We start from the raw sequence: 25,977 nt of genomic DNA on the forward strand, positions 1-25,977 counted from the left end.
GATCATTCAGAGATCCTCGCTGAACTTCTGGAGAGAGTTTTGCTGCACTGAAAGTAAAGGGGCAGAATAATTTTGCACGCCCAATTTTTCAGTTTTTGATTTGTTAAAAAAGTTTGAAATATCCAATAAATGTCGTTCCACTTCGTGATTGTGTCCCACTTGTTGTTGATTCTTCACAAAAAAATACAGTTTTATATCTTTATGTTTGAAGCCTGAAATGTGGCAAAAGGTCACAAAGTTCAAGGGGGCCGAATACTTTCGCAAGGCACTGTATCTTATCTCTTAAACATGCGGCAATTTAATTTCCCCAAATTATGCCAATTAACCTACAGACTGATAAGCATGACTAGTCAAATGTACACTGCTCAAAAAATTAAGGAAACACTAAAATAACACAACCTAGATCTGAATGAATGAAATATTCTTATTAAATATATTTTTCGTTGCATAGTTGAATGTGCTGACAACAAAATCACACAAAAATGATCAATGGAAATCAAATGTATCAACCCATGGAGGTCTGGATTTGGAGTCACACTCAAAATTAAAGTGGAAAACCACACTACAGGCTGATCCAACTTTGATGTAATGTCCTTAAAACAAGTCAAAATGAGGCTCAGTAGTGTGTGTGGCAACCACGTGCCTGTATGACCTCCCTACAACGCCTGGGCATGCTCCTGAGGGATCTCCTCCCCTCCCTGGACTAAAGCATCCGCCAACTCCTGGACAGTCTTTGGTGCAACGTGGCGTTGGTGGATGGAGCGAGACATGATGTCCCAGATGTGCTCAATTGGATTCAGGTCTGGGGAACGGGCGGGCTAGTCCATAACATCAATGCCTTCCTCTTGCAGGAACTGCTGACACACTCCAGCCATATGAGGTCTAGAATTGTCTTGCATTAGTAGGAACCCAGGGCCAACCGCACCAGCATATGGTCTCACAAGGGGTCTGAGGATCTCATCTCGGTACCTAATGGCAGTCAGGCTACCTCTGGCGAGCACATGGAGGGCTGTGCGGCCACCCCACACCATGACTGACCCACCGCCAAACCGGTCATGCTGGAGGATGTTGCAGGCAGCAGAACGTTCTCCACGGTGTCTCCAGACTGTCACATCTGTCACATGTGAACCTGCTTTCATCTGTGAAGAGCACAGGGCGCCAGTGGCGAATTTGCCAATCTTGGTGTTCTCTGGCAAATGCCAAACGTCCTGCACGGTGTTGGGCTGTAAGCACAACCCCCACCTGTGGACGTCGGGCCCTCATACCACCCTCATGGAGTCTGTTTCTGACCGTTTGAGCAGACACGTGCTCATTTGTGGCCTGCTGGAGGTCATTTTGCAGGGCTCTGACAGTGCTCCTCCTTGCACAAAGGCGGAGGTAGCGGTCCTGCTGCTGGGTTGTTGCCCTCCTACGGCCTCCTCCACGTCTCCTGATGTACTGGGCTGTCTCCTGGTAGCGCCTCCATGCTCTGGACACTATGCTGACAGACACAGCAAACCTTCTTGACACAGCTCGCATTGATGTGCCATCCTGGATGAGCTGCACTACCTGAGCCAATTGTGTGAGTTGTAGACTCCGTCTCATGCTACCACTAGAGTGAAAGCAACGCCAGCATTCAAAAGTGACCAAAACATCAGCCAGGAAGCATAGGAACTGAGAAGTGGTCTGTGGTCACCACCTGCAGGCCCACTCCTTTATCGGGGGTGTCTTGCTAATTGCCTATAATTTCCACCTGTTGTCTATTCCATTTGCACAACAGCATGTGAAATTTATTGTAAATCAGTGTTGCTTCCTAAGTGGACAGTTTGATTTCACAGAAGTGTGACTCCAAATCCAGACATCCATGGGTTGATAAATTTGATTTCCATTGATAATTTGTGTGATTATTGTTGTCAGCAAATTCAACTATGTAAAGAAAAAAGTATTTAATAAGAATATTTCATTCATTCATTCAGATCCAGGATATGTTATTTTAGTGTTCCCTTTATTTTTTTGAGCAGTGTATATCCATGTAAACGGGAGGAATTGTGACCAGTAGCAGGATAAATACTAATGTTATAATAGCAATCAATAATTAAAGAGCAGCAGTTTAATGGAGTAATACTAATCAATAATCATTTTAGCTGCAGAGTAGATTGTATCGGTGTGGGTAGATACCTGTGGATGGGGACAGAATCCGTGTGGATAGTCTGTGGGAACGGGAGAGCGGTAGTTGATAGCCATTTAACAGCCTTATGGCCAGGGGATAGAAGCTGTTTAGAAGTATTTTTGTCTGAGCCTTGATGCACCGGGTACCGCCTGCCGGACTGGAGCATGGGGAACTTGAAGAATATGTTGTGAATTACTTGTCAACGTCATACTTTTTATTAGTTCCAATAGGCCAGAGGTTGGCAACTAGATTCAGCCGCGGGATGATTTTTGTTGGAGCTCATGGTCAGTGGGCCGGAACATAATTCTAATAATTTGTACACTGTAAATTGACCAGAACTATGTCTAAAAAGAGATTTGTTTTTGAAAAGAACAATTTCATACCTTGAATTACATTGAATTAAAATTGTTATTTTTTTTACAAGAAAAAAGTTTTTGGGTGGCAAGAAAATCACCAACCACTGCAATAGGCTTACATCAAAATAATAGAAAAACAAGATGTGTATAAAATCGTACAGAAGTGCATATATAGTAACAGCATAATAACTGGTTATAAAGTTGTGCAATTGACCTTCATCGGTAAATGAAGGGCGTGATTTTGGCTCAGCCTTATTGGGTTGTGTCTGAAACTGTACCACAATAGAACATTTGTTATTTTACAGTTTTATCCTAATATAGGCGTAATCCTCTACAAACTCATAATTCAAAGCTCCGTGACAAGTTCTGAGTCCACTGAAGCAATTGCTTCATTGTGAACAGCATTTGGCCTTTTGTACTTCTCCAACATCAAATATTATTTTTGAATAATCTGACAGGCTAGTTTTTGAGGTGTCAAATGAGGGCCACTTAAAATCATATTGCAAGCAGGTAAACAGCTTACAGACGTTATGTTTGACAAAACTCGTGAACTAAGAATTTACCACAGCACACTGCTGGATTTCACAGTCACACAATCTCAGTTTAAACTGCTGAACTCAACACGACAGTCATTGAGTTCCATACTTCACACCTACTCCTCTGTTTCCTCAAGGCTTAGACTAGGCCTCAATAGTAAATCCTAACTACTATGCTACTGCTGTGCTTCTGTTAAATCTGGATTAGCATTTCTTCTTTATTTTTTGTAAGGCAATAAAAGTAACATAACGTGCGTTGCATTCCCTGCCAAGTTATTTTCTATACCTTCGTTTGCCTCCCTAGTTCACAACCAGTACAAAGCTTTAAAACTGTAATTCCTCCAAAAATGACTCTGTAATTGCAACAGATAAGAGAGAAGGAATTGAGTCACATGCACGCTGGGAAAGTTCTACCTTGCTTAATCTTTCATTTAGAGTGCTCTACTGATATGGTGTGTGAAGTGATAAGTAACTCCTAACATGTTTATCCTGGTGTCCTCCCATCAGCCTGAATTGGTCACATAACTATCTTGCCATATTTATCATGTAGATATGCTAACATGTAAGGGAAAGTCTTAAACTGATATGGTGTGTTTACTCTGTGCTGTGTATATACTGAGTTTCCAAACAGCTGAAATCTATGTTAACCCATTGCTCTGTGCCAGTGCACTCATAAGAAGAACATCTTAAAATACAACAATAAGTGTATTTAAGTAGGCTCATTCAAGGTTGTATTCCTCCTCTTCCTTCTTCTCCAGGCCCTGTCTTTGATTGTTCTCCCCTTCATCCCAGCATCCAACCTCTTCTTCCCTGTGGGCTTTGTGGTGGCAGAGAGGGTACTCTATGTGCCCAGTATGGGATTCTGTGTCCTCGTGGCACATGGCTTCAGGATTGTTTCCCATAAGAGGTGAGTATTACTGTAGTTAGCCTGCTTCCCAGATCTGTTTGTGTGGTCTTTCCAACAATGACCAAAGGAGTTGGCAAGACGGCACAAACAAATCTGGTACCATTTGGAGATAGTAGTTCCCTTCCAACACTTACTCGCATGGAGTGTAATGGGGTAATAAATGTCTCCCAAGCATAAAATAAGTGCTTTAAAAATGGACCACTCTCAAGGATGGTTTACGGACACAGATAATAAACCTAGTGTTGGACTAAGAACTTTTCATCGAACTGGCCAAGGCATTCGACTCTGTCAATCACCACATTTCTTATCGGCAGACTAAACAGCCTTGGTTTCTCAAATGATTGCCTCGCCTGGTTCACCAACTACCCTCTGGCAGAATATGGGGTGCCGCAGGGTTCAATTCTTGGGCCGACTCTCTTCTCTGTATACATCAATGTCTCTCTTGCTGCTGGTGATTCTCTGATCCACCTCTATGCAGACAACACTATTCTCTATACTTCTGGCCCTTCTTTGGACACTGTGTTAACTATTCTCCAGACGAGCTTCAATGTCATGCAACTCTCCTTCCGTGGCCTCCAACTGCTCTTAAATGCAAGACAAACTAAATGCATGCTCTTCAACTGATCGCTGCCCGCACTTGCCCACCCACCCAGCATCACTATTCTAGACGGTTCTGACAGAATATGTGGACAACTACAAATACCTAGGTGTCTGGTTAGACTGTAAACTATTTTTCCAGACTCACATTAAGCATCTCCAATCCAAAATTAAATCTAGAATTGGCTTCCTATTTCGCAACAAAGCATCCTTCACTCATGCTGCTAAACATACCCTCGTAAAACTGACCATCCTAACCGATCCTCGACTTCAGCGATGTAATTTACAAAATAGCCTCCAACACTCTACTCAACAAATTGGATGCAGTATATCACAGTGCCATCTGTTTTGTCACCAAAGCCCCAAACACTACCCACCACTGCGAACTGTACTCTCTCGTTGGCTGGCCCTCGCTTCATACACGTCGCCAAACCCCATGTTATCTCCAGGTTATCTATCTCAGCTCACTGGTCACCATAGTAGCACCCACCCGTACCACGCACTCCAGCAGGTATATCTCACTGGTCACCCCCAAAGCCAATTCCTCTTTGGCCGCCTTTCCTTCCAGTTCTCTGCTGCCAATGACTGGAATGAACTGCAAAAATCAGCTGGAGACACGCATATCTCCCGAGCTTAAAGCACCAGCTGTCAGAGCAGTTCACAGATCACTGCACCTGTACATAGCCCATCTGCAAATAGCCCATCCAACTACCTCAGCCCCATACTCTATTTATTTATCTTGCTCCTTTGCACCCCAGTATCTGCTTGCACATTTATCTTCTGCACATCTACCAATCCAGTGTTTAATTGCTAAATTGTAATTACTTCCCCACCATGGCCTATTTATTGGCTTACCTCCCTTATCTTAGCTCTTATCCTTATCTTACCTCATTTGCACACACTGTATATAGACCTTTTCTACTGTATTATTGACTGTATGTTTTTTTTATTCCATGTGTAACTCTGTTGTTGTATGTGTCGAACTGCTTTGCTTTATCTTGGCCAGGTCGCAGTTGCAAATGAGAACTTGTTCTCAACTAGCCTACCTGGTTAAATAAAGGTGAAATAATACAATAAAAATAAGCACTTTCAATCATCCATGACAATGCTTAATCTGTGTCCAGGAAACCAGCCGTCAGTGTCTGTAGCCACAATTCAATAGACACCATTTATCAATTTGAGTGGGGTATTTTTTGTGCTTTCTATTGTCTTTTACAGTATTTTAACAGAATCACCATTTTTCTTTTTTCTTTCTCAATTGACCAGACACTTGAGGAAGATCTCCTGGCTGATGATTGGAGTCCTCCTCGCCACACACGCAGTCAAGACCTTCAACAGAAACTGGGACTGGGAATCTGAATATACACTGTTTACCTCAGCCCTAAAAGTATGTCGTCCACATCTCCTCATTCTTGGCCTAACTTACAATAAACTCACCAAGATTGTTCTCCTCGTTCGTTTTTCCTCCGTTTTTTTTCTTCGATTGATTGCCTTGTCTCCCCTCAGGTCAACAAGAACAACGCCAAGCTATGGAATAATGTTGGTCATGCTCTGGAAAATCAAAACAATTACGAAAAAGCTCTAAGATATTTCCTTCAGGCCACCCGGGTCCAACCAGGTAAGACATCTCCCATTATTTTCTGGTGGGCTTCAAGGCTGTGGTTGAAGATGAGACGATGACAAGATAGCAATATTCTGATCAATATAATATAATTGAGTCTGCTCAATGGTGTTATTATGAAAAACAATGTTTAAAGTACTTGTAATGTAAATTAGTTGCATTATAATGCACATGACTTGCATTGTTATGTGAAGTACGCACATTGTAATGTAAAGTACTTGTATTGTGATGTACTTGTGTGAAAAGGAACTTATTATCTGAGCTCCTCTAGAACAGTCATATTTTAATTGAATCACGCAAAGCCTTGCTAATCACTTATACAGCTACAGATAGTATATTTTTATGTTGGAGAAGAAAAAGGAGTTGAATTTCTTTAAGATGAGGGATTTGTTCCAAATAGCACCCTTTTCGCCCATATAGTTCAAAGGACTATGGTCAAAAGTTGTGCACCATCGAGGGAACCGGTTGCAATTTGGGACAGATCCAAGAATTGTTCAGTAAGATGTTATTGCTGGCTGAGGAGAGGTGTTCATGAATCCTCCCGTCAGTTTATGTGGAGAGAGCTGTTAATCTAACTACACAACAAAAACCCTTTGGCTCAACTTATCCCACTCTCCCCTACAGGGTGACAGGGCTGACTGCCATACAAGTTAGCGTGTGATATGGTTAACTTTAGTAGAACTAAGACGTTATGACTTGGCTGTCCTCATAGAACTTCACTTCTGTGACAGTGCAGGCAGAGGAAAAATAATAATATACTGGTAGGTTAATCTATTTTTACTCATTGTGTTGCCCTATGTAAACTACCAGGTAAGCCCTCTCTACCAACATGTCATGTACATACTGGTCGTGTCATTGAGCAGGAAACTTGGTTGAGATATAAATATTTGCGAAGTTTCATCCCTCAATAGTTTCCATAGATTATCTCTGTAAGCACATTAACCCGATCAGAATTTCCTGCTTTTTCTAATCTTTCAGCATCAGTCTGCTTGTCATAACCATGATGATCAAATCAAATGCATTTATATAGCCCTTCTTACATCAGCTGATATATCAAAGTGCTGTACAGAAACCCACCCTAATACCCCAAACAGCAAGAAATGCAGGTGTAGAAGCACGGTGGCTAGGAAAAACTCCCTAGAAAGGCCAAAACCTAGGAAGAAACCTAGAGAGGAACCAGGCTATGAGGGGTGGCCAGTCCTCTTCTGGCTGTGCAAGGTGGAGTTTATAACAGAACATGGCCAAGATGTTCAAATGTTCATAAATGACCAGCATGGTCAAATAATAGTAATCACAGTGAACAGGTCAGGGTTCCATAGCCGCAGGCAGAACAGTTTTTTATTTTTTTATTTCACCTTTATTTAACCAGGTAGGCTAGTTGAGAACAAGTTCTCATTTGCAACTGCGACCTGGCCAAGATAAAGCATAGCAGTGTGAACAGACAACACAGAGTTACACATGGGGTAAACAATTAACAAGTCAATAACACAGTAGGAAAGAAAAAAAGGGAGTCTATATACATTGTGTGAAAAGGCATGAGGAGGGAGGCGAATAATTACAATTTTGCAGATTAACACTGGAGTGATAAATGATCAGATGGTCATTTACAGGTAGAGATATTGGTGTGCAAAAGAGCAGAAAAGTACATAAATAAAAACAGTATGGGGATGAGGTAGGTAAAAATGGGTGGGCTATTTGCCGATAGACTATGTACAGCTGCAGCGATCAGTTAGCTGCTCAGATGGCAGATGTTTGAAGTTGGTGAGGGAGATAAAAGTCCAGTTGAAACTGGAGCAGAACACGGCCAGGTGGACAACAAGGAGTCATCATGCCAGGTAGTGTTGAACACTTCACTCCAGTCTGCTGGTTCCCAGAAGGCAATTGTTTTGGGTTTCTTACAAGGAAGCTGTTGTTTTTTAGTTTTTTACAAGGAACACAAAAGTAATTTGAACTTGAGACCTGTCACCATCCACTCCAAGGTTCCACGCCTACACAATTACGTTATTAGGTTCTATAGAATTAAACATGATTTTTCACACTTTCTATATACACTTCTCTTGTACAGTGCCGTGAAAAAATATTTGCCCCCGGTTTCAGATTTTCTCTATTTTTGATTCTGAATGTCATCAGATCTTCAACCAAAACGTAATATTAGATGAGTGAACCCGAGTTTACAAATAACACAAAAAAGTATACTTATTTTATTTAATTAAAGTTATGCAGCACCCAATTTCCCTGTGTGAAAAAGGAATGACCCCCTTGCACTCAATAACTGGTTGTACCACCTTTAGCTGCAATGACTGCAACCAAATGCTTCCTGTAGTTGAACAGTCTCTTATCGCTGTGGAGGAATTCTGACCAACTCTTGCATGCAGAACTGATTTAACTCAGCTACATTTGTGCGGTTTCAAGCATGGACTGCTCATCTTAAGTCCTGCCACAACATCTCAATTGGGATTTGGTCTGGTCTTTGACTAGACCATTTAAAAATTTCAAATTTGTTGCTTTTTAGCCATTTTCATGTAGACTTGTTTGTGTGTTTTGGATCATTGTCTTGCTGCATGACCCAGCTGCGCTTCAGCTTCAGCACACAGACGAATGGCCTGACATTCTCCTGTAGAATTCTCTGATACAGAGCAGAAATCATGGTTCCTTCTATTAAGGCAAGTCATCCAGGTCCTGAGGCAGCAAAGCATCACCAAGCCATCACAGTACCACCATCATGCTTTACCGTTGGTATGAGATTCTTACTGTGGAATGCAGTGTTTGTATTTTGCCATGCGTAATTTTAATTTTTAAATTGTACCTTTATTTAACTAGGCAAGTCAGTTAAGAACAAATTCTTATTTTCAATGACGGCCAAGGAACAGTGGGTTAACTGCCTGTTCAGGGGCAGAACAACAGAACCACTAGGCTACCCTGCCGCCCCATGTCATCCAAAAAGTTGATTCAAGTTTGCCAAAAAGCAATTTGAGACTGATCAACAACTACAGGAAGCATTTGGTTGCAGTCATTGCAGCTAAAAGTGGCACAACCAGTTATTGAGTGTAAGGGGGCAGTTACTTTTTCACACGAGCATTGGATGTTGCATAACTTCGTTTATGAAATAGGTTAAATAAGTATATGATTGTTGTGTTATTTGTTCACTCAGGTTTCCTTTATCGAACATTGGGTGCTGGTTAAAGATCTGATAACATTCATTATCAAAAATATGCTAGAGAAAATTAGAAAGGGGGCAAATACTTTTTCACAGGGCTGTATAGTTTGCAAATACTTAATCTAAATGCCAATTTGAACCTAATGAAATATCCTGTGACATCCCTGTAGCGTTGGCAATCTTAATCATGTCAATGCCTCATACAAGCTGCTCCGCTCGTTAAACCCTAAACCCCACAGCCACCCGCCGCCACATTAGAGCTGTATTATGTGGTCCTATTGAATGGATGCATTCCACAAGTAGTGCACTATATTGAATGTAGGGTGCCAATTGGCACACACAATGTTCCGCTAAACTCCATCAGATCAGATGTACTGCCAGTGTCCAGCCAAGCCACCACCTGACTGCCTTTGCATATGCTCCTAATCCCTAATCCCCACGCAGGCTTGATATCCCTGCGAAATTGTCTTTCCTAACCCATGTGCCTTCTCCTGTGGCATGTCCCTGCAGATGACATTGGAGCCCATATGAATGTGGGAAGGACCTACAAGAACCTGAATAAGTCCAAGGAGGCTGAGGACGCCTACCTGGTTGCCAAATCCCTCATGCCACAGGTATGTGACAAGGCCACACACACCCAGGTGTATTTAAGAGGGAAAACATCAGTCATGTTTGTTATTCCCACTGTTTCACCTTCATCATTCTTTGAAGGACATGACGACGAGAGGAATCGGTAGCTGCGAGGTAACAGCAGCGAGTGGGAGGAACAGTGTTGTTCATTGTGCCAGGGCCAGGATTTTAAACCAAATCCCTCTACGTGTTGTGTTTTCTGTGTTGTCAGCTGCATTCACCCTTTTGTATTTATATGATTTATTTAACCCTTTTATTTATCCAGACAAGTCAGTTATGAACAAATTCTAATTTACAATGTCGTCCTGTCAAAGCTTGATAGATCATTGAGCACAAGGATAATCTTAAAGGAGCACCTGAGGACCCCTGCCTTTTGAAAAGCCTACCTTTGGCATGAATTGATTGCTTTTTAGTCATTAAATCATGTTTAGCTGTCTAATGTTAAGCATTGCAAGTAATTTACCTCTGGTATGTTAATGAGTTTATGATGTTTATTAGAAGGCCAATCTGACTTCCTACCCAAACCTCCATCTCAGGAGTGACATCAACTAAAGGGGCACTTCTTCACTTTGCAGATAGTTGATCATCAGTTAAAGGTCTCTTGAGGACTTGATAAAAAAAATGTCAGTTTAATAGTCTTAGGCCATGCTCACCTTTATTTTATTTAACCTTTATTTAAATAGTCAAGTCAAGAACAAATTCTTAGCGTAGCCTAGTGTTTAGAGCGTTGGACTAGTAAACTGAAAGGTTGCAAGATCGAATCCCCGAGCTGTCAAGGTAAAACATCTGTTGTTCTGCCCCTGAACAATGCAGTTAACCCACTATTCCTAGGCCATTATTGAAAATAAGTATTTGTTCTTAACTGACTTGCCTAGTTAAATAAAGGTAAATAAAAAATAATGCTAAGACATACAGCTCTGTCGCCTCTGTTATGATTAGTTTATGTTCTTAGAGATCAATGGGAGGCTGACCTGATTTCCTACCCCATCCCTAAAAGTTGTTTATCTCAGGAATTAAGTCAAATAAGGAAATGGCCTACCGGTAGCGCTGCCAACTCCAGACTTCAAGCCCTGTCTCGGCCATTCTGTCTGTGCCTCTTTACTGTCTTTCTGTAACTGCCCAGTTCCCACTATTCTATCATTCGTGAAAAATTAACATGAAACGAGTTTGGTGATCCAATCTACTTGTAAAAAAAAAAAAAGTATTTATGGAAACTTATTTGATCTGTACTACCCTTGCGATGGGTCAGCTTTGAAAACAAATTGCAATTTTGTGAATCAGCAGCGGGGCTGATTTCTTTAATATTAGCGTCACAAAACAGTACAGGCGAGGCCTTGTTGTATCTTTTGAAGAGGTTTTTCAGCTAAAGCACGCAGGCGGCTATGGCTATCATGTATCCATGGCCCCATGCTGACGATCCTGAACAGGATATCCGCGTGGGGCCCAATGATAATCACTTAGATACAGAACACTTATGTTGATCATAGCTCTTATTTATTGGGTTTCCAAATAAGTTAACTATTTATATCCAGATTTCCACTTATGTCTGGGAATCCAACGACCGACAACCCCATGGAATGATACTAACGATATGGTGCTTTAGTACGTGTTTGATAAGCCTCTGTGATCTTGTTGATGGAGGAAGTGTACACTGATTTTTTATTTATTTATTTATTTTATTTCACCTTTATTTAACCAGGTAGGCAAGTTGAGAACAAGTTCTCATTTACAATTGCGACCTGGCCAGGATAAAGCAAAGCAGTTGGACACATACAACGAACACAGAGTTACACATGGAGTAAAACAAACATACAGTCAATAATACAGTATAAACAAGTCTATATACAATGTGAGCAAATGAGGTGAGATAAGGGAGGTAAAGGCAAAAAAAGGCTATGGTTGTAAAGTAAATACAATATAGCAAGTAAAACACTGGAATGGTAGATTTGCAATGGAGGAATGTGCAAAGTAGAAATAAAAATAATGGGGTGCAAAGGAGCAAAATAAATAAATAAATTAAATACAGTAGGGAAAGAGGTAGTTGTTTGGGCTAAAATATAGGTGGGCTATGTACAGGTGCAGTAATCTGTGAGCTGCTCTGACAGTTGGTGCTTAAAGCTAGTGAGGGAGATATGTGTTTCCAGTTTCAGTGCTTTTTGTAGATCGTTCCAGTCATTGGCAGCAGAGAACTGGAAAGAGAGGCGGCCAAAGAAAGAATTGGTTTTGGGGGTGACTAGAGAGACATACCTGCTGGAGCGTGTGCTACAGGTGGGAGATGCTATGGTGACCAGCGAGCTGAGATAAGGGGGGACTTTACCTAGCAGGGTCTTGTAGATGATATGGAGCCAGTGGGTTTGGCGACGAGTATGAATCGAGGGCCAGCCAACGAGAGTGTACAGGTCGCAATGGTGGGTAGTATATGGGGCTTTGGTGACAAAACTGATTGCACTGTGAAAGACTGCATCCAATTTGTTGAGTATGGTATTGGAGGCTATTTTGTAAATGACATCGCCAAAGTCAAGGATTGGTAGGATGGTCAGTTTTACAAGGGTACAGTGCCTTGCGAAAGTATTCGGCCCCCTTGAACTTTGCGACCTTTTGCCACATTTCAGGCTTCAAACATAAAGATATAAAACTGTATTTTTTTGTGAAGAATCAACAACAAGTGGGACACAATCATGAAGTGGGACACAATCATGAAGTGGAACGACATTTATTGGATATTTCAAACTTTTTTAACAAATCAAAAACTGAAAAATTGGGCGTGCAAAATTATTCAGAGCCGTCCGGAGTAGTGATGTTGGACAGGCGGGCAGGTGCGGGTAGCGATCGGTTGAAGAGCATGCATTTAGTTTTACTTGCATTTAAGAGCAATTGGAGGCCATGGAAGGAGAGTTGTATGGCATTGAAGCTTGCCTGGAGGGTTGTTAACACAGTGTCCAAAGAAGGGCCAGAAGTATACAGAATGGTGTTGTCTGCGTGGAGGTGGTTCAGAGACTCACCAGCAGCAAGAGCGACCTCATTGATGTATACAGAGAAGAGAGTCGGTCCAAGAATTGAACCCTGTGGCACCCCCATAGAGACTGCCAGAGGTCCGGACAGCAGACCCTCCGATTTCACACACTGAACTCTATCAGAGAAGTAGTTGGTGAACCAGGCGAGGCAATCATTTGAGAAACCAAGGCTGTCGAGTCTGCCGATGAGGATGTGGTGATTGACAGAGTCGATAGCCTTGGCCAGATCAATGAACACGGCTGCACAGTAATGTTTCTTATCGATGGCGGTTAAGATATCGTTTAGGACCTTGAGCGTGGCTGAGGTGCACCCATGACCATCTCTGAAAAGAGATTGCATAGCAGAGAAGGTATGGTGAGATTCGAAATGGTCGGTAATCTGTTTGTTGACTTGGCTTTCGAAGACCTTTAGAAAGGCATGGTAGGATAGATATAGGTCTGTAGCAGTTTGGGTCAAGAGTGTCCCCCCCTTTGAAGAGGGGGATGACTGCAGCTGCTTTCCAATCTTTGGGAATCTCAGACGACACGAAAGAGAGGTTGAACAGGCTAGTAATAGGGGTGGCAACAATTTCGGCAGATAATTTTAGAAAGAAAGGGTCCAGATTGTCTAGCCCGGCTGATTTGTAGGGGTCCAGATTTTGCAGCTCTTTCAGAACATCAGCTGAACGGATTTGGGAGATGGAGAAATGGGGAAGGCTTGGGCGAGTTGCTGTGGAGGGTGCATTGCTGTTGACCGGGGTAGGAGTAGCCAGGTGGAAAGCATGGCCAGCCGTAGAAAAATGCTTATTGAAATTCTCAATTATGGTGGATTTATCAGTGGTGACAGTGTTTCCTATCTTCAGTGCAGTGGGCAGCTGGGAGGAGGTGTTCTTATTCTCCATGGACTTTACAGTGTCCCAGAACTTTTTTGAGTTAGTGTTGCAGGAAGCAAATTTCTGCTTGAAAAAGCTAGCCTTGGCTTTTCCAATTGCCTGTGTATAATGGTTTCTAGCTTCCCTGATCAGCTGCATATCACGGGGGCTGTTCGATGCTAATGCAGAACGCCATAGGATGTTTTTGTGTTGGTTAAGGGCAGTCAGGTCTGGGGAGAACCAAGGGTTATATCTGTTTCTGGTTCAAAATTTCTTGAATGGGGCATGTTTATTTAAGATGGTTAGGAAGGCATTAAAAAAAATATCCAAGCATCCTCTACTGACGGGATGAGATCAATATCCTTCCAGGATACCCCGGGCAGGTTGATTAGAAAGGCCTGCTCGCTGAAGTGTTTCAGGGAGCGGTTTACAGTGATGAGTGGGGGTCGTTTGACCGCTGACCCATTACGGATGCAGGCAATGAGGCAGTGATCGCTGAGATCTTGGTTGAAGACAGCAGAGGTGTATTTAGAGGGCAAGTTGGTTAGGATGATATCTATGAGGGTGTCCGTGTTTAAGGCTTTGGGGAGGTACCTGGTAGGTTCATTGATAATTTGTGTGAGATTGAGGGCATCAAGTTTAGATTGTAGGATGGCTGGGGTGTTAAGCATGTTCCAGTTTAGGTCGCCTAGCAGCACGAGCTCTGAAGATAGATGGGGGGCAATCAGTTCACATATGGTGTCCAGAGCACAGCTGGGGGCAGAGGGTGGTCTATAGCAGGCGGCAACGGTGAGAGACTTGTTTTTAGAGAGGTGGATTTTTAAAAGTAGAAGTTCAAATTGTTTGGGTACAGACCTGGATAGTAGGACAAAACTCTGCAGGCTATCTTTGCAGTAGATTGCAACACCGCCCCCTTTGGCAGTTCTATCTTGTCTGAAAATGTTGTAGTTTGGAATTAAAATTTCAGAATTTTTGGTCGTCTTCCTAAGCCAGGATTCAGACACAGCTCGAACATCCGGGTTGGCAGAGTGTGCTAAAGCAGTGAATAGAACAAACTTAGGGAGGAGGCTTCTAATGTTGACATGCATGAAACCAAGGCTATTACGGTTACAGAAGTTGTCAAAAGAGAGCGCCTGGGAAATAGGAGTGGAGCTAGGCACTGCAGGGCCTGGATTCACCTCTACATCGCCAGAGGAACAGAGGAGGAGTAGAATAAGGGTACGGCTAAAAGCAATAAGAATTGTCGCGAACCACTGCTTTCAATCAGGGCAAGGTGTCTGGTAACATGACTGAATACAAACAATGCAGCTATTCCCTCCGTAAGGCTATCAAACAAGCTAAGCGTCAGTACAGAGACAAAGTAGAATCCCAATTCAACGGCTCAGACACAAGTGGCATGTGGCAGGGTCTACAGTCAATCACGGACTGCAGGAAGAAATCCAGCCCAGTCACGGACCAGGATGTCTTGCTCCCAGGCAGACTAAATAACTTTTTTGCCCGCTTTGAGGACAATACAGTGCCACTGACACTGCCTGCAACGGAAAAATGCGGTCTCTCCTTCACTGCAGCCGAGGTGAGTAAAACATTTAAACGTGTTAACCCTCGCAAGGCTGCAGGCCCAGACGGCATCCCCAGCCGCGCCCTCAGAGCATGCGCAGACCAGCTGGCTGGTGTGTTTACGGACATATTTAATCAATCCCTATACCAGTCTGCTGTTCCCACATGCTTCAAGAGGGCCACCATTGTTCCTGTTCCCAAGAAAGCTAAGGTAACTTAGCTAAACGACTACCGCCCCGTAGCACTCACTTCCGTCATCATGAAGTGCTTTGAGAGACTAGTCAAGGACCATATCACATCCACCCTACCTGACACCCTAGACCCACTCCAATTTGCTTACCGCTCAAATAGGTCCACAGACTATGCAATCTCAACCACACTGCACACTGCCCTAACCCATCTGGACAAGAGGAATACCTATGTGAGAATGCTGTTCATCGACTACAGCTCGGCATTCAACACCATAGTACCCTCCAAGCTCGTCATCAAGCTCGAGACCCTGGGTCTCGACCCCGCCCTGTGCAACTGGGTACTGGACTTCCTGACGGGCCGCCCCCAGGTGGTGATGGTAGGTAACAACATCTCCTCCCCGCTGATCCTCAACACTGGGGCCCCACAAGGGTGCGTTCTGAGCCCTCTCCTGTACTCCCTGTTCACCCACGACTGCGTGGCCACGCACGCCTCCAACTCAATCATCAAGTTTGCGGACGACACAACAGGGTAGGCTTGATTACCAACAACGACGAGACGGCCTACAGGGAGGAGGTGAGGGCCCTCGGAGTGTGGTGTCAGGAAAATAGCCTCACACTCAACGTCAACAAAACTAAGGAGATGATTGTGGACTTCAGGAAACAGCAGAGGGAACACCCCCCTATCCACATCGATGGAACAGTAGTGGAGAGAGTAGCAAGTTTTAAGTTCCTCGGCATACACATCACAGACAAACTGAATTGGTCCACTCACACAGACAGCATCGTGAAGAAGGCGCAGCAGCGCCTCTTCAACCTCAGGAGGCTGAAGAAATTCGGCTATTCACCAAAAGCACTCACAAACTTCTACAGATGCACAATCGAGAGCATCCTGGCGGGCTGTATCACCGCCTGGTACGGCAACTGCTCCGCCCTCAACCGTAAGGCTCTCCAGAGGGTAGTGAGGTCTGCACAACGCATCACCGGGGGCAAACTACCTGCCCTCCAGGACACCTACACCACCCGATGTTACAGGAAGGCCATAAAGATCATCAAGGACACCAACCACCCGAGCCACTGCCTGTTCACCCCGCTATCATCCAGAAGGCGAGGTCAGTACAGGTGCATCAAAGCTGGGACCGAGAGACTGAAAAACAGCTTCTATCTCAAGGCCATCAGACTGTTAAACAGCCACCACTAACATTGAGTGGCTGCTGCCAACACACTGACACTGACTCAACTCCAGCCACTTTAATAATGGGAATTGATGGCAAATGATGTAAATATATCACTAGCCACTTTAAACAATGCTACCTTATATAATGTTACTTACCCTACATTATTCATCTCATATGCATACGTATATACTGTACTCTATATCATCGACTGCATCCTTATGTAATACATGTATCACTAGCCACTTTAACTATGCCACTTTGTTTACTTACTCATCTCATATGTATATACTGTACTCGATACCATCTACTGTATCTTGCCTATGCTGCTCTGTACCATCACTCATTCATATATCCTTATGTACATATTCTTTATCCCCTTACACTGTGTATAAGACAGTAGTTTAGGAATTGTTAGTTAGATTACTTGTTGGTTATTACTGCATTGTCGGAACTAGAAGCACAAGCATTTCGCTACACTCGCATTAACATCTGCTAACCATGTGTATGTGACAAATAAAATTTCATTTCATTTCATTTTAGAATTGGTCGACTAGAACATCTGGAACAGAGAGTAAAAGAAGGTTTCTGGGGGCGATAAAATAGCATCAAGGTATAATGTACAGACAAAGGTATGGTAGGATGTGAATACAGTGGAGGTAAACCTAGGTATTGAGTGATGAAGAGAGAGATATTGTCTCATTGAAACAAGGAGATGTCATTGCATGTGTGGGTGGTGGAACTAATAGTTTGGATAAGGTATGGTGAGCAGGACTAGAGGCTCTACAGTGAAATAAGCCAATAAACACTAACCAGAACAGCAATGGACAAGGCATATTGACATTAAGGGAGGCATGCTTAGTCAAGTGATCAAAAGGGTCCCGTGAGTGGAGAGGTTGGTTGGGGGTCACGGTGATTTAGACAGCTAGCCAGGCCATCGGTAGCAAGCTAGCATAGGATGGACGTCTGTTATTAGCCACCTCTTGCGTTCCGTCAGTAGATTAGTGGGGTTCCGTGTGGTAGAGGGGATTAATCCAAATCACACAACAACAACAAAAATAAAAACAATAGATATAGTTAGAGGCCCAAGAAGAAAAAATAATAATAAAAAATAAATAAATTGTCCGATTGTCTATTCAGATAGCAGCCGGTAAGACAGCTAACGGTTAGCAGGCCGCAGATGGGCGTTCAGGTAACGTCGCGACGGAGGAGCCAGCCGGATAACTCCTTCGGGTAGATAACGTCGGCAGTCCAGATGTGGGTGTCCGGTGGGGCTCCGCGTAGGCAGTAAAACGGGTCCGGATAGGTGACTGCAGCCCAGGAGTGATTGATGGAACTCTTCAGCTGGCTAGCTCCGGAATAATTGATGTTTGCTCTGGAATCGACAAAAGCCGATAGTCACACGGATAGCAGCTAGCTTGCTGTGAGATCCAGGTATGAATGTCCAGAGTTAGCGGTAGAAATCCAGGGACATGGAGAGAAAAATTGGTCCGGTATGTTCCGTTCTGAGCCGCGCTGCGCCATATAAAACTGGCGATAGATTTTCGAGCTAAAGTATAGCTGATGACCACAAACCGTGGTTAGCTGAATACTAACGATTTGCCAGTAAAGAAGCTAACTAGCTTCTGACCGAGCTTCTGACCGAGCTTCTGGATTAGCTCCTGGCTAGCTTCTGGCTAGCTTCTTGGAGTTTCTGGGTAGCTTCTTGGAGGATTACAGATTTGAGGTAAATAATACTTTTTTATAAATATAAATTGGTGAGGCGGGTTGCAGGAGAGTGTTTTGAAGATGAGTTTATGGAAAATTAAAAAAAAAATGTATGAAAAAAGTTATATTTATATATATATACCTTTTGTTAGCCTCAGTCTGTCATGGTCTCATGATTTAATTATAAAACTGTGTAAACTCTGATTCGATAGATGGTTTTCTTCAATAGAAGATAACAAAAAATATATGTCTTCTATCTTTCTAGCTATGCGGGACACGACAAGACGAGGACAAAAGACATCTGAACTGCTATGCCATCTTGGAATTAAAAAGCATACCTTTTGTTAGCCTCAGTCTGTCATGGTCTCATGATTTAATTATAAAACTGTGTAAACTCTGATTCGATAGATGGTTTTCTTCAATAGAAGATAACAAAAAATATATGTCTTCTACCTTTCTAGCTATGTGTGTGGCTTGTGTAGGAATGTAGAACTGTCTTGTCTGAATGGGAGGGTATAGATGTATGACAGAATTTGTTTCCTTGACAATCCCACTGTAATGTGGGATACCATGTTGGCCATGACAGAGCAGATTGCCCACATCAGAGGTTTCCAGTGACTTTGAAGTTCTATTAGAATTATATTGGTATTCTAGATATGCTCAATCATTATTTGCCCTCCAAGATGGTGGGACTTGTTTTCTCATGAAGTTTTCTTTTCTGTTGGTTTTTTAAAAATGTCTCTCTCTGCCTAGCTTTCCTTGAGAAAATAAGGACATACCGAAACAACATTGGTGGGGCAAAAAAAGTATTTAGTCAGCCACCAATTGTGCAAGTTCTCCCACTTAATTACAGGCCTCTCATCTTTTTTTTCATCATAGGTACACTTCAACTATGACAGACAAAATGAGAAAAAAAATCCAGAAAATCACATTGTAGGATTTTTTAATTTTTTTTTTATTTATTTAAGTATGTGTTCACATGTTTCTCATGATCTACATTCCCTACAGTCTCTGGTGGTTAAAGTTAACCTGGAATATCTAATGTCCAGTACCCCTTACCTATCCGAGCTAACCAAAACAATGCAAACTTGTTGTATAGTGTGATCTAATACCGTCCATGTATAATAAACATGTATAGTAAACTCAGAGCTCCCTAGTGGCGCAACGTTCTAAGGCACTGCATCTCAGTGCAAGAGTTGTCACTACAGTCCCTGTTTCGAATCCAGGCTGTATCACATCCGGCCATGATTGGGAGTCCCATAGGGCGGCGCACAATTGGCCCAGCGTGGTCCAGGTTTGGCCGGGGTAGGCCATCATTGTAAATAAGAATTTGTTCTTAACTGACTTGACTATTTAAATAAAAGATAAATAAACAAATTAAAATTAAACATGAATCAATCGCCTTCCAGATCATTCCAGGGAAGAAGTACGCCACCCGTGTGGCGCCCAACCACCTGAACGTGTACATTAACCTGGCCAACCTGATCCGTACCAACGACTCACGGCTGGAGGAGGCTGACCAGCTCTACAGACAGGCCATCAGCATGAGGCCCGACTTCAAACAAGCCTATATCAGCAGGTAAGGGCCCTTTACTAGAGTCATATATCAGCTGGCAAGGCCCCTTATCTAACATTATATTTCAGTAGGTAAAGCCCTGTAGTGATGGGGGGGGAGGGTGAAATCAATGGTTGCGTATCGCAATAATATTTTTGTAAGATATTATATTGCTATTTTACTAAAAGTATCGATTTGTAAAAAATTAGATACACTACCGTTCAAAAGTTTGGGGTCACTTAAAATGTCCTTGTTTTTGAAAGAAAAAATACTTTTTTGTTCATTAAAATAACATGAAATTGATCAGAAATACTGTGTAGACATTAATGTTGTAAATGACTGTTGTAGCTGGAAACGGCTGATTTTTTATTTTTTATGGAATATCTACATGGGTGTACAGAGGCCCATTATCAGCACTGGCTCTAACCAGAATAGAAAGAGTGGGAGGCCCCGGTGCACAACTGAGCAAGAGGACAAGTATATTAGTATCTAGAGAAACAAACGCCTCACAAGTCCTTGACAAACGCCTCACAAGTCCTTGACAAACGCCTCACAAGTCCTTGACAAACGCCTCACAAGTCCTTGACAAACGCCTCACAAGTCCTTGACAAACGCCTCACAAGTCCTTGACAAACGCCTCACAAGTCCTTGACAAACGCCTCACAAGTCCTTGACAAACGCCTCACAAGTCCTTGACAAAAGCCTCACAAGTCCTCGACTGGCAGCTTCATTAAATAGTACCCGCAAAACATCAGTCTCAACATCAACAGTGAAGAGATGACTCAAACTAGACACTCTAATGTACTTATCCTCTTGCTCAGTTGTGCACCGGGGCCTCCCACTCTTTCCATTCTTGTTAGAGCCAGTTTGCGCTGTTCTGTGAAGGGAGTACTACACAGCGTTGTACGAGATCTTCAGTTTCTTGGCAATTTCTCGCATTGAATAGCCTTCATTTCTCTGAACAATAATAGACTAAGAAAGCGCTTTGTTTCTGGCCATTTTGAGCCTGTAATCAAACCCACAAATGCTGATGCTCCAGATACTCAACTTGTCTAAAGGCCAGTTTTACTGCTTTTTTAATCAGAAAAACAGTTTTCAGCAGCTAACATAATTGCAAAAGGGTTTTCTAATGATCAGTTAGCCTTTTAAAATGAAGAACTTGGATTAGCAAACACAACGTGCCATTGGAACACAGGAGTGATGGTTGCTGATAATGGGCCTCTGTACGCCCGTATAGATATTCCGTAAAAATCAGCTGTTTCCAGCAACAATTTGCGCATTTTTATTGGTGGGTACTCTATTCAGAAATGTGGTGGGTACTCTATTCGTTTGCTGGACTTTATCCTGCTAACTGTTCCAAATGTCCGAAATGGTAAAAGGGCTTTTATGTACTCTGCGCCATCGTCTTGGAACGCCTTACAAAAACTTGAAGAACCTGTCTCGATTGGTATTTTTAAATCACGGATGAATGATCTTGAGACTGATTCCCTGACCTGTCAATGTTTTTAATTTGCTGTTTTTGATTTTGTTATACTCTTGTAAATTCTATGGTTTTTACTAGATTACTTGTAGTTTTTCATGTTGTTTGTCTGTAATTTTTGTATTGACTTCGTGCTGCCTATCTTGGCTACGACGCTCTTGAAAAATATATTTTAAATAAATACAATTTAACAAATTGTCAACACTGTATATCTTATCAATTTTATGTTGTTTTAATGGACCAACAATTGGATTTTCTTTCAAATACAAGGACATTTCTAAGTGACCCCAAACTTCTGAATGGTAGTGTATATATATATGTATGTATATATATATGTATGTATATGTGTATATATATGTGTGTATATATACATATAATATATGTGTGTATATACACTGCTCAAAAAAATGAAGGGAACACTTAAACAACACAATGTAACTCCAAGTCAAGCACACTTCTGTAAAATCAAACTGTCCACTTAGGAAGCAACACTGATTGACAATAAATTTCACATGCTGTTGTGCAAATGGAATAGACAACAGGTGGAAATTATAGGCAATTAGCAAGACATCCCCAATAAAGGAGTGGTTCTGCAGGTGATAACCACAGACCACTTCTCAGTTCCTATACTTCCTGGCTGATGTTTTGGTCACTTTTGAATGCTGGCGGTGCTTTCACTCTAGTGGTAGCATGAGACGGAGTCTACAACCCACACAAGTGGCTCAGGTAGTGCAGCTCTTCCAGGATGGCACATCAATGCGAGCTGTGGCAAGAAGGTTTGCTGTGTCTGTCAGCGTAGTGTCCAGAGCATGGAGGCGCTACCAGGAGACAGGCCAGTAAATCAGGAGACGTGGAGGAGGCCGTAGGAGGGCAACAACCCAGCAGCAGGACCTCTACCTCCGCCTTTGTGCAAGGAGGAGCACTGCCAGAGCCCTGCAAAATGACCAGCAGGCCACAAATGTGCATGTGTCTGCTCAAACGGTCAGAAACAGACCCCATGAGGGTGGTATGAGGGCCCGACGTCCACAGGTGGGGGTTGTGCTTACAGCCCAACACCGTGCAGGACGTTTGAAATTTGCCAGAGAACACCAAGATTGGCAAATTCGCCACTGGCGCCCTGTGCTCTTCACAGATGAAAGCAGGTTCACACTGAGCACATGTGACCGTCTGGAGGCGCAGTGGAGAATGTTCTGCTACCTGCAACATCCTCCAGCATGACCGGTTTGGCGGTGAGTCAGTCATGGTGTGGGGTGGCATTTCTTTGGGAGGCCGCACAGCCCTCCATGTGCTCGCCAGAGGTAGCCTGACTGCCATTAGGTACCGAGATGAGATCCTCAGACCCCTTGTGAGACCATATGCTGGTGCGGTTGGTCCTGGGTTCCTCCTAATGCAAGACAATGCTAGACCTCATGTTGCTGGAGTGTGTCAGCAGCTCCTGCAAGAGGAAGGCATTGATGCTATGGACTGGCCCGCCCGTTCCCCAGACCTGAATCCAATTAAGCACATCTGGGACATCATGTCTCACTCCATCTACCAACCAAGTCATTACAAAAAATCCAGTTGCACCACAGACTCTCCAGAAGTTGGTGGATGCTCTAGTCCAGGTCTGGGAGGAGATCCCTCAGGAGACCATCCGCCACTTCATCAGGAGCATGCCCAGGCGTTGTAGGGAGGTCATACATGAACGTGGAGGCCACACACACTACTGAGCGACATTTTGACTTGTTTTAAGGACATTACATCAAAGTTGGATCAGCCTGTAGTGTGGTTTTCCACTTTAATTTTGAGTGTGACTCCAAATCCAGACCTCCATCCATGGGTTGATAAATTTGATTTCCATTGATAATTTTTGTGTGATTTTGTTGTCAGCACATTCAACTATGTAAATAAAAAAGTATTTCATAAGAATATTTCATTCAGATCTAGGATGTTATTTTAGTGTTCCCTTTATTTTTTAAGCAGTGTACATACATACGTACGTACGTACGTACGTTTGTTTGTTTGTTTGATAATTACGTACGTACGTTTGTTTGTTTGTTTGTTTGTTTGTTTGTTTGAAGTCGGAAGCTAACATACACATTAGCCAAATACATTTCAACTCAGTTTTCTGCAATTCCTGACATTCAATCCTAGAAAAAATTCCCTGTCTCAGGTCATTCAGGATCACCACTTTATTTTAACAATGTGACATGTCAGAAGAATAATAGAGAATTATTTATTTTAGCTTTTATTTCTTTCATCACATTCCCAGTGGGTCAAACGTTTACATACACTCAATTAGTATTTGGTAGCATTGCCTTTAAAATTGTTTAACTTGGGTCAAACGTTTCGGGTAGCCTTCCACAAGCTTCCCACAATAAGTTGGGTGAATTTTGGCCCATTCCTCCTGACAGAGCTGGTGTAACTGAGTCAGGTTTGTAGGCCTCCTTGCTCGCACACGCTTTTTCAGTTCTGCCCACAGATATTCTATAGGATTGAGGTCAGGGCTTTGTTGGCTAATTCAATTCCTTGACTTTGTTGTCCTTAAGCCATTTTGCCACAACTTTTGCGGTATGCTTGGGGTTATTGTCCATTTGGAAGACCCATTTGCAACCAAGCTTCAACTTCCTGACTGATGTCTTGAGATGTTGCTTCAATTTATCCACGTAATTTTCCTACCTCATGATGCCATCTACTTTGAAGTGCACCAGTCCCTCCTGCAGCAAAGCACCCCCACAACATGATGCTGTCACCCCCTTACTTCACGGTTGGGATGGTGTTCTTCAGCTTGCAAGCCTCCCCCTTTTTCCTCCAAACATAACGATGGTCATTATGGCCAAACAGTTCTATTTTTGTTTCATCAGACCAAGGGACATTTCTCCAGAAAGTACGACCTTTGTCCCCATGTGCAGTTGCAAACCGTAGTCTGGCTTTCTTATGGTGGTTTTGGTGCAGTGGCTTCTTCCTTGCTGAGCGACCTTTCAGGTTATGTCGATATAGGACTTGTTTTACTGTGGATATAGATACTTTTGGACCTGTTTCCTCCAGCATCTTCACAATTTCCTTTGCTGTTGTTCTGGGATTGATTTGCACTTATCGCACCACAGTACATTCATCTCTAGGAGACAGAACGCGTCTCCTTCCTGAGCGGTATGACAACTGCATGGTCCCATGGTGTTTATACTTGCGTGCTATTGTTTGTACAGATGAACGCGGTACCTTCAGGCATTTGGAATTTGCTCCCAATGATAAACCAGACTTGTGGAGGTCTCCAATTTATTTTCTGAGGTCTTGGCTGATTTCTTTTGATTTTCCCATGATGTCAAGCAAATAGGCACTGAGTTTGAAGGTAGGCCTTGAAATACATCCACAGGTACACCTCCAATTGACTCAAATGATGTCAATTAGCCAATCAGAAGCTTCTAACGCGATGAAATCCTTTTCTGTCAGTTTCCAAGCTGTTTAAAGGCACAGTCAACTTAGTGTATGTAAACTTCTGACCCACTGGAATTGTGATACAATGAATTATAAGTGAAATAATCTGTCTGTAAACAATAGTTGGAAAAAATACTTGTCATGCACAAAGTAGATGTCCTAACCGACTTGCCAAAACTATAGTTTGTTAATAAGAAATGTGTGGAGTGGTTTAAAAACTAGTTTAATGACTCCAACCTGAGTGTATGTAAACTTCTGACTTCAACTGTGGAATTGCTGCAAGAAACCACTACTAAGGGACACCAATAATAAGAAGAGACATTCTTGGACCAAGAAACACAAGCAATGGACATTAGACCAGTGGAAATCTGTTCTTTGGTCTGAAGATTCCAAATCTGAGATTTTTGGTTCCAACTGCCGAGTCTTTGTGAGACGCAGAGTATGTGAACGGATGATCTCCACATGTGGTTCCCACCGCAAAGCATGGAGGTGTGATGTTTTGGGGGTGCTTTGCTGGTGACTCTGTCTGTGATTTATTTAGATTTCAAGGCACATTTAACCAGCATGGCGACCTCAGCATTCTGCAACGATATGCCATCCTATCTGGTTTGTGCTATTATTTGTTTTTTAACAGGACAATGATCCAACACACTTTCAGGCTGTGTAAGGGCTATTTGACCAAGATGGAGAGTGATGGCGTGCTGCATCAGATGACCTGCACAATCACCCCACCTCAACCAAATTGAGATGGTTTGAGATGAGTTGGACTGCACAGGGAAGGATAAGAAGTGACCAGCATATTTGGGAACTCCTTCAAGACTATTGGAAAAGCATTCCATTTGAAGCTGTTTGAGAGAATGCCAAGAGTGTGCAAAGCTGTTATCAAGGCAAAGGGTGGCTTACTTTGAAGAATCTAAAATATATTTTGATTTGTTTAACACTTTTTTGGTTACTATATACATACAGTACCAGTCAAAAGCTTGGACACCTTCTCATTCCAGGATTTGTCTTTATTTTTTACTTTTTTCTACATTGTAGAATAATAGTGAAGATCTCAACTATGAAATAACACGTCTGGTGGAA

The 25,977-nt window shown here is 42.7% G+C and overlaps 1 protein-coding gene across 1 annotated transcript in view; it reads left to right on the plus strand.

Moving 5' to 3' along the window:
* The window catches only part of tmtc3 (transmembrane O-mannosyltransferase targeting cadherins 3), a 128,825-nt gene that overhangs the window by 76,802 nt on the left and 26,046 nt on the right, over positions 1-25,977 (plus strand). The window contains exons 8-12 of the mRNA XM_064929340.1: positions 3,800-3,948; positions 5,812-5,932; positions 6,052-6,163; positions 9,834-9,937; positions 19,855-20,024. Of these exons, the coding sequence (XP_064785412.1) occupies positions 3,800-3,948; positions 5,812-5,932; positions 6,052-6,163; positions 9,834-9,937; positions 19,855-20,024 (656 nt within the window). The remainder of the gene's footprint in view (positions 1-3,799; positions 3,949-5,811; positions 5,933-6,051; positions 6,164-9,833; positions 9,938-19,854; positions 20,025-25,977) is intronic.

The sequence above is a fragment of the Oncorhynchus masou genome, chromosome 22 (assembly GCF_036934945.1).
Source record: "Oncorhynchus masou masou isolate Uvic2021 chromosome 22, UVic_Omas_1.1, whole genome shotgun sequence".
NCBI lineage: Eukaryota > Metazoa > Chordata > Actinopteri > Salmoniformes > Salmonidae > Oncorhynchus > Oncorhynchus masou.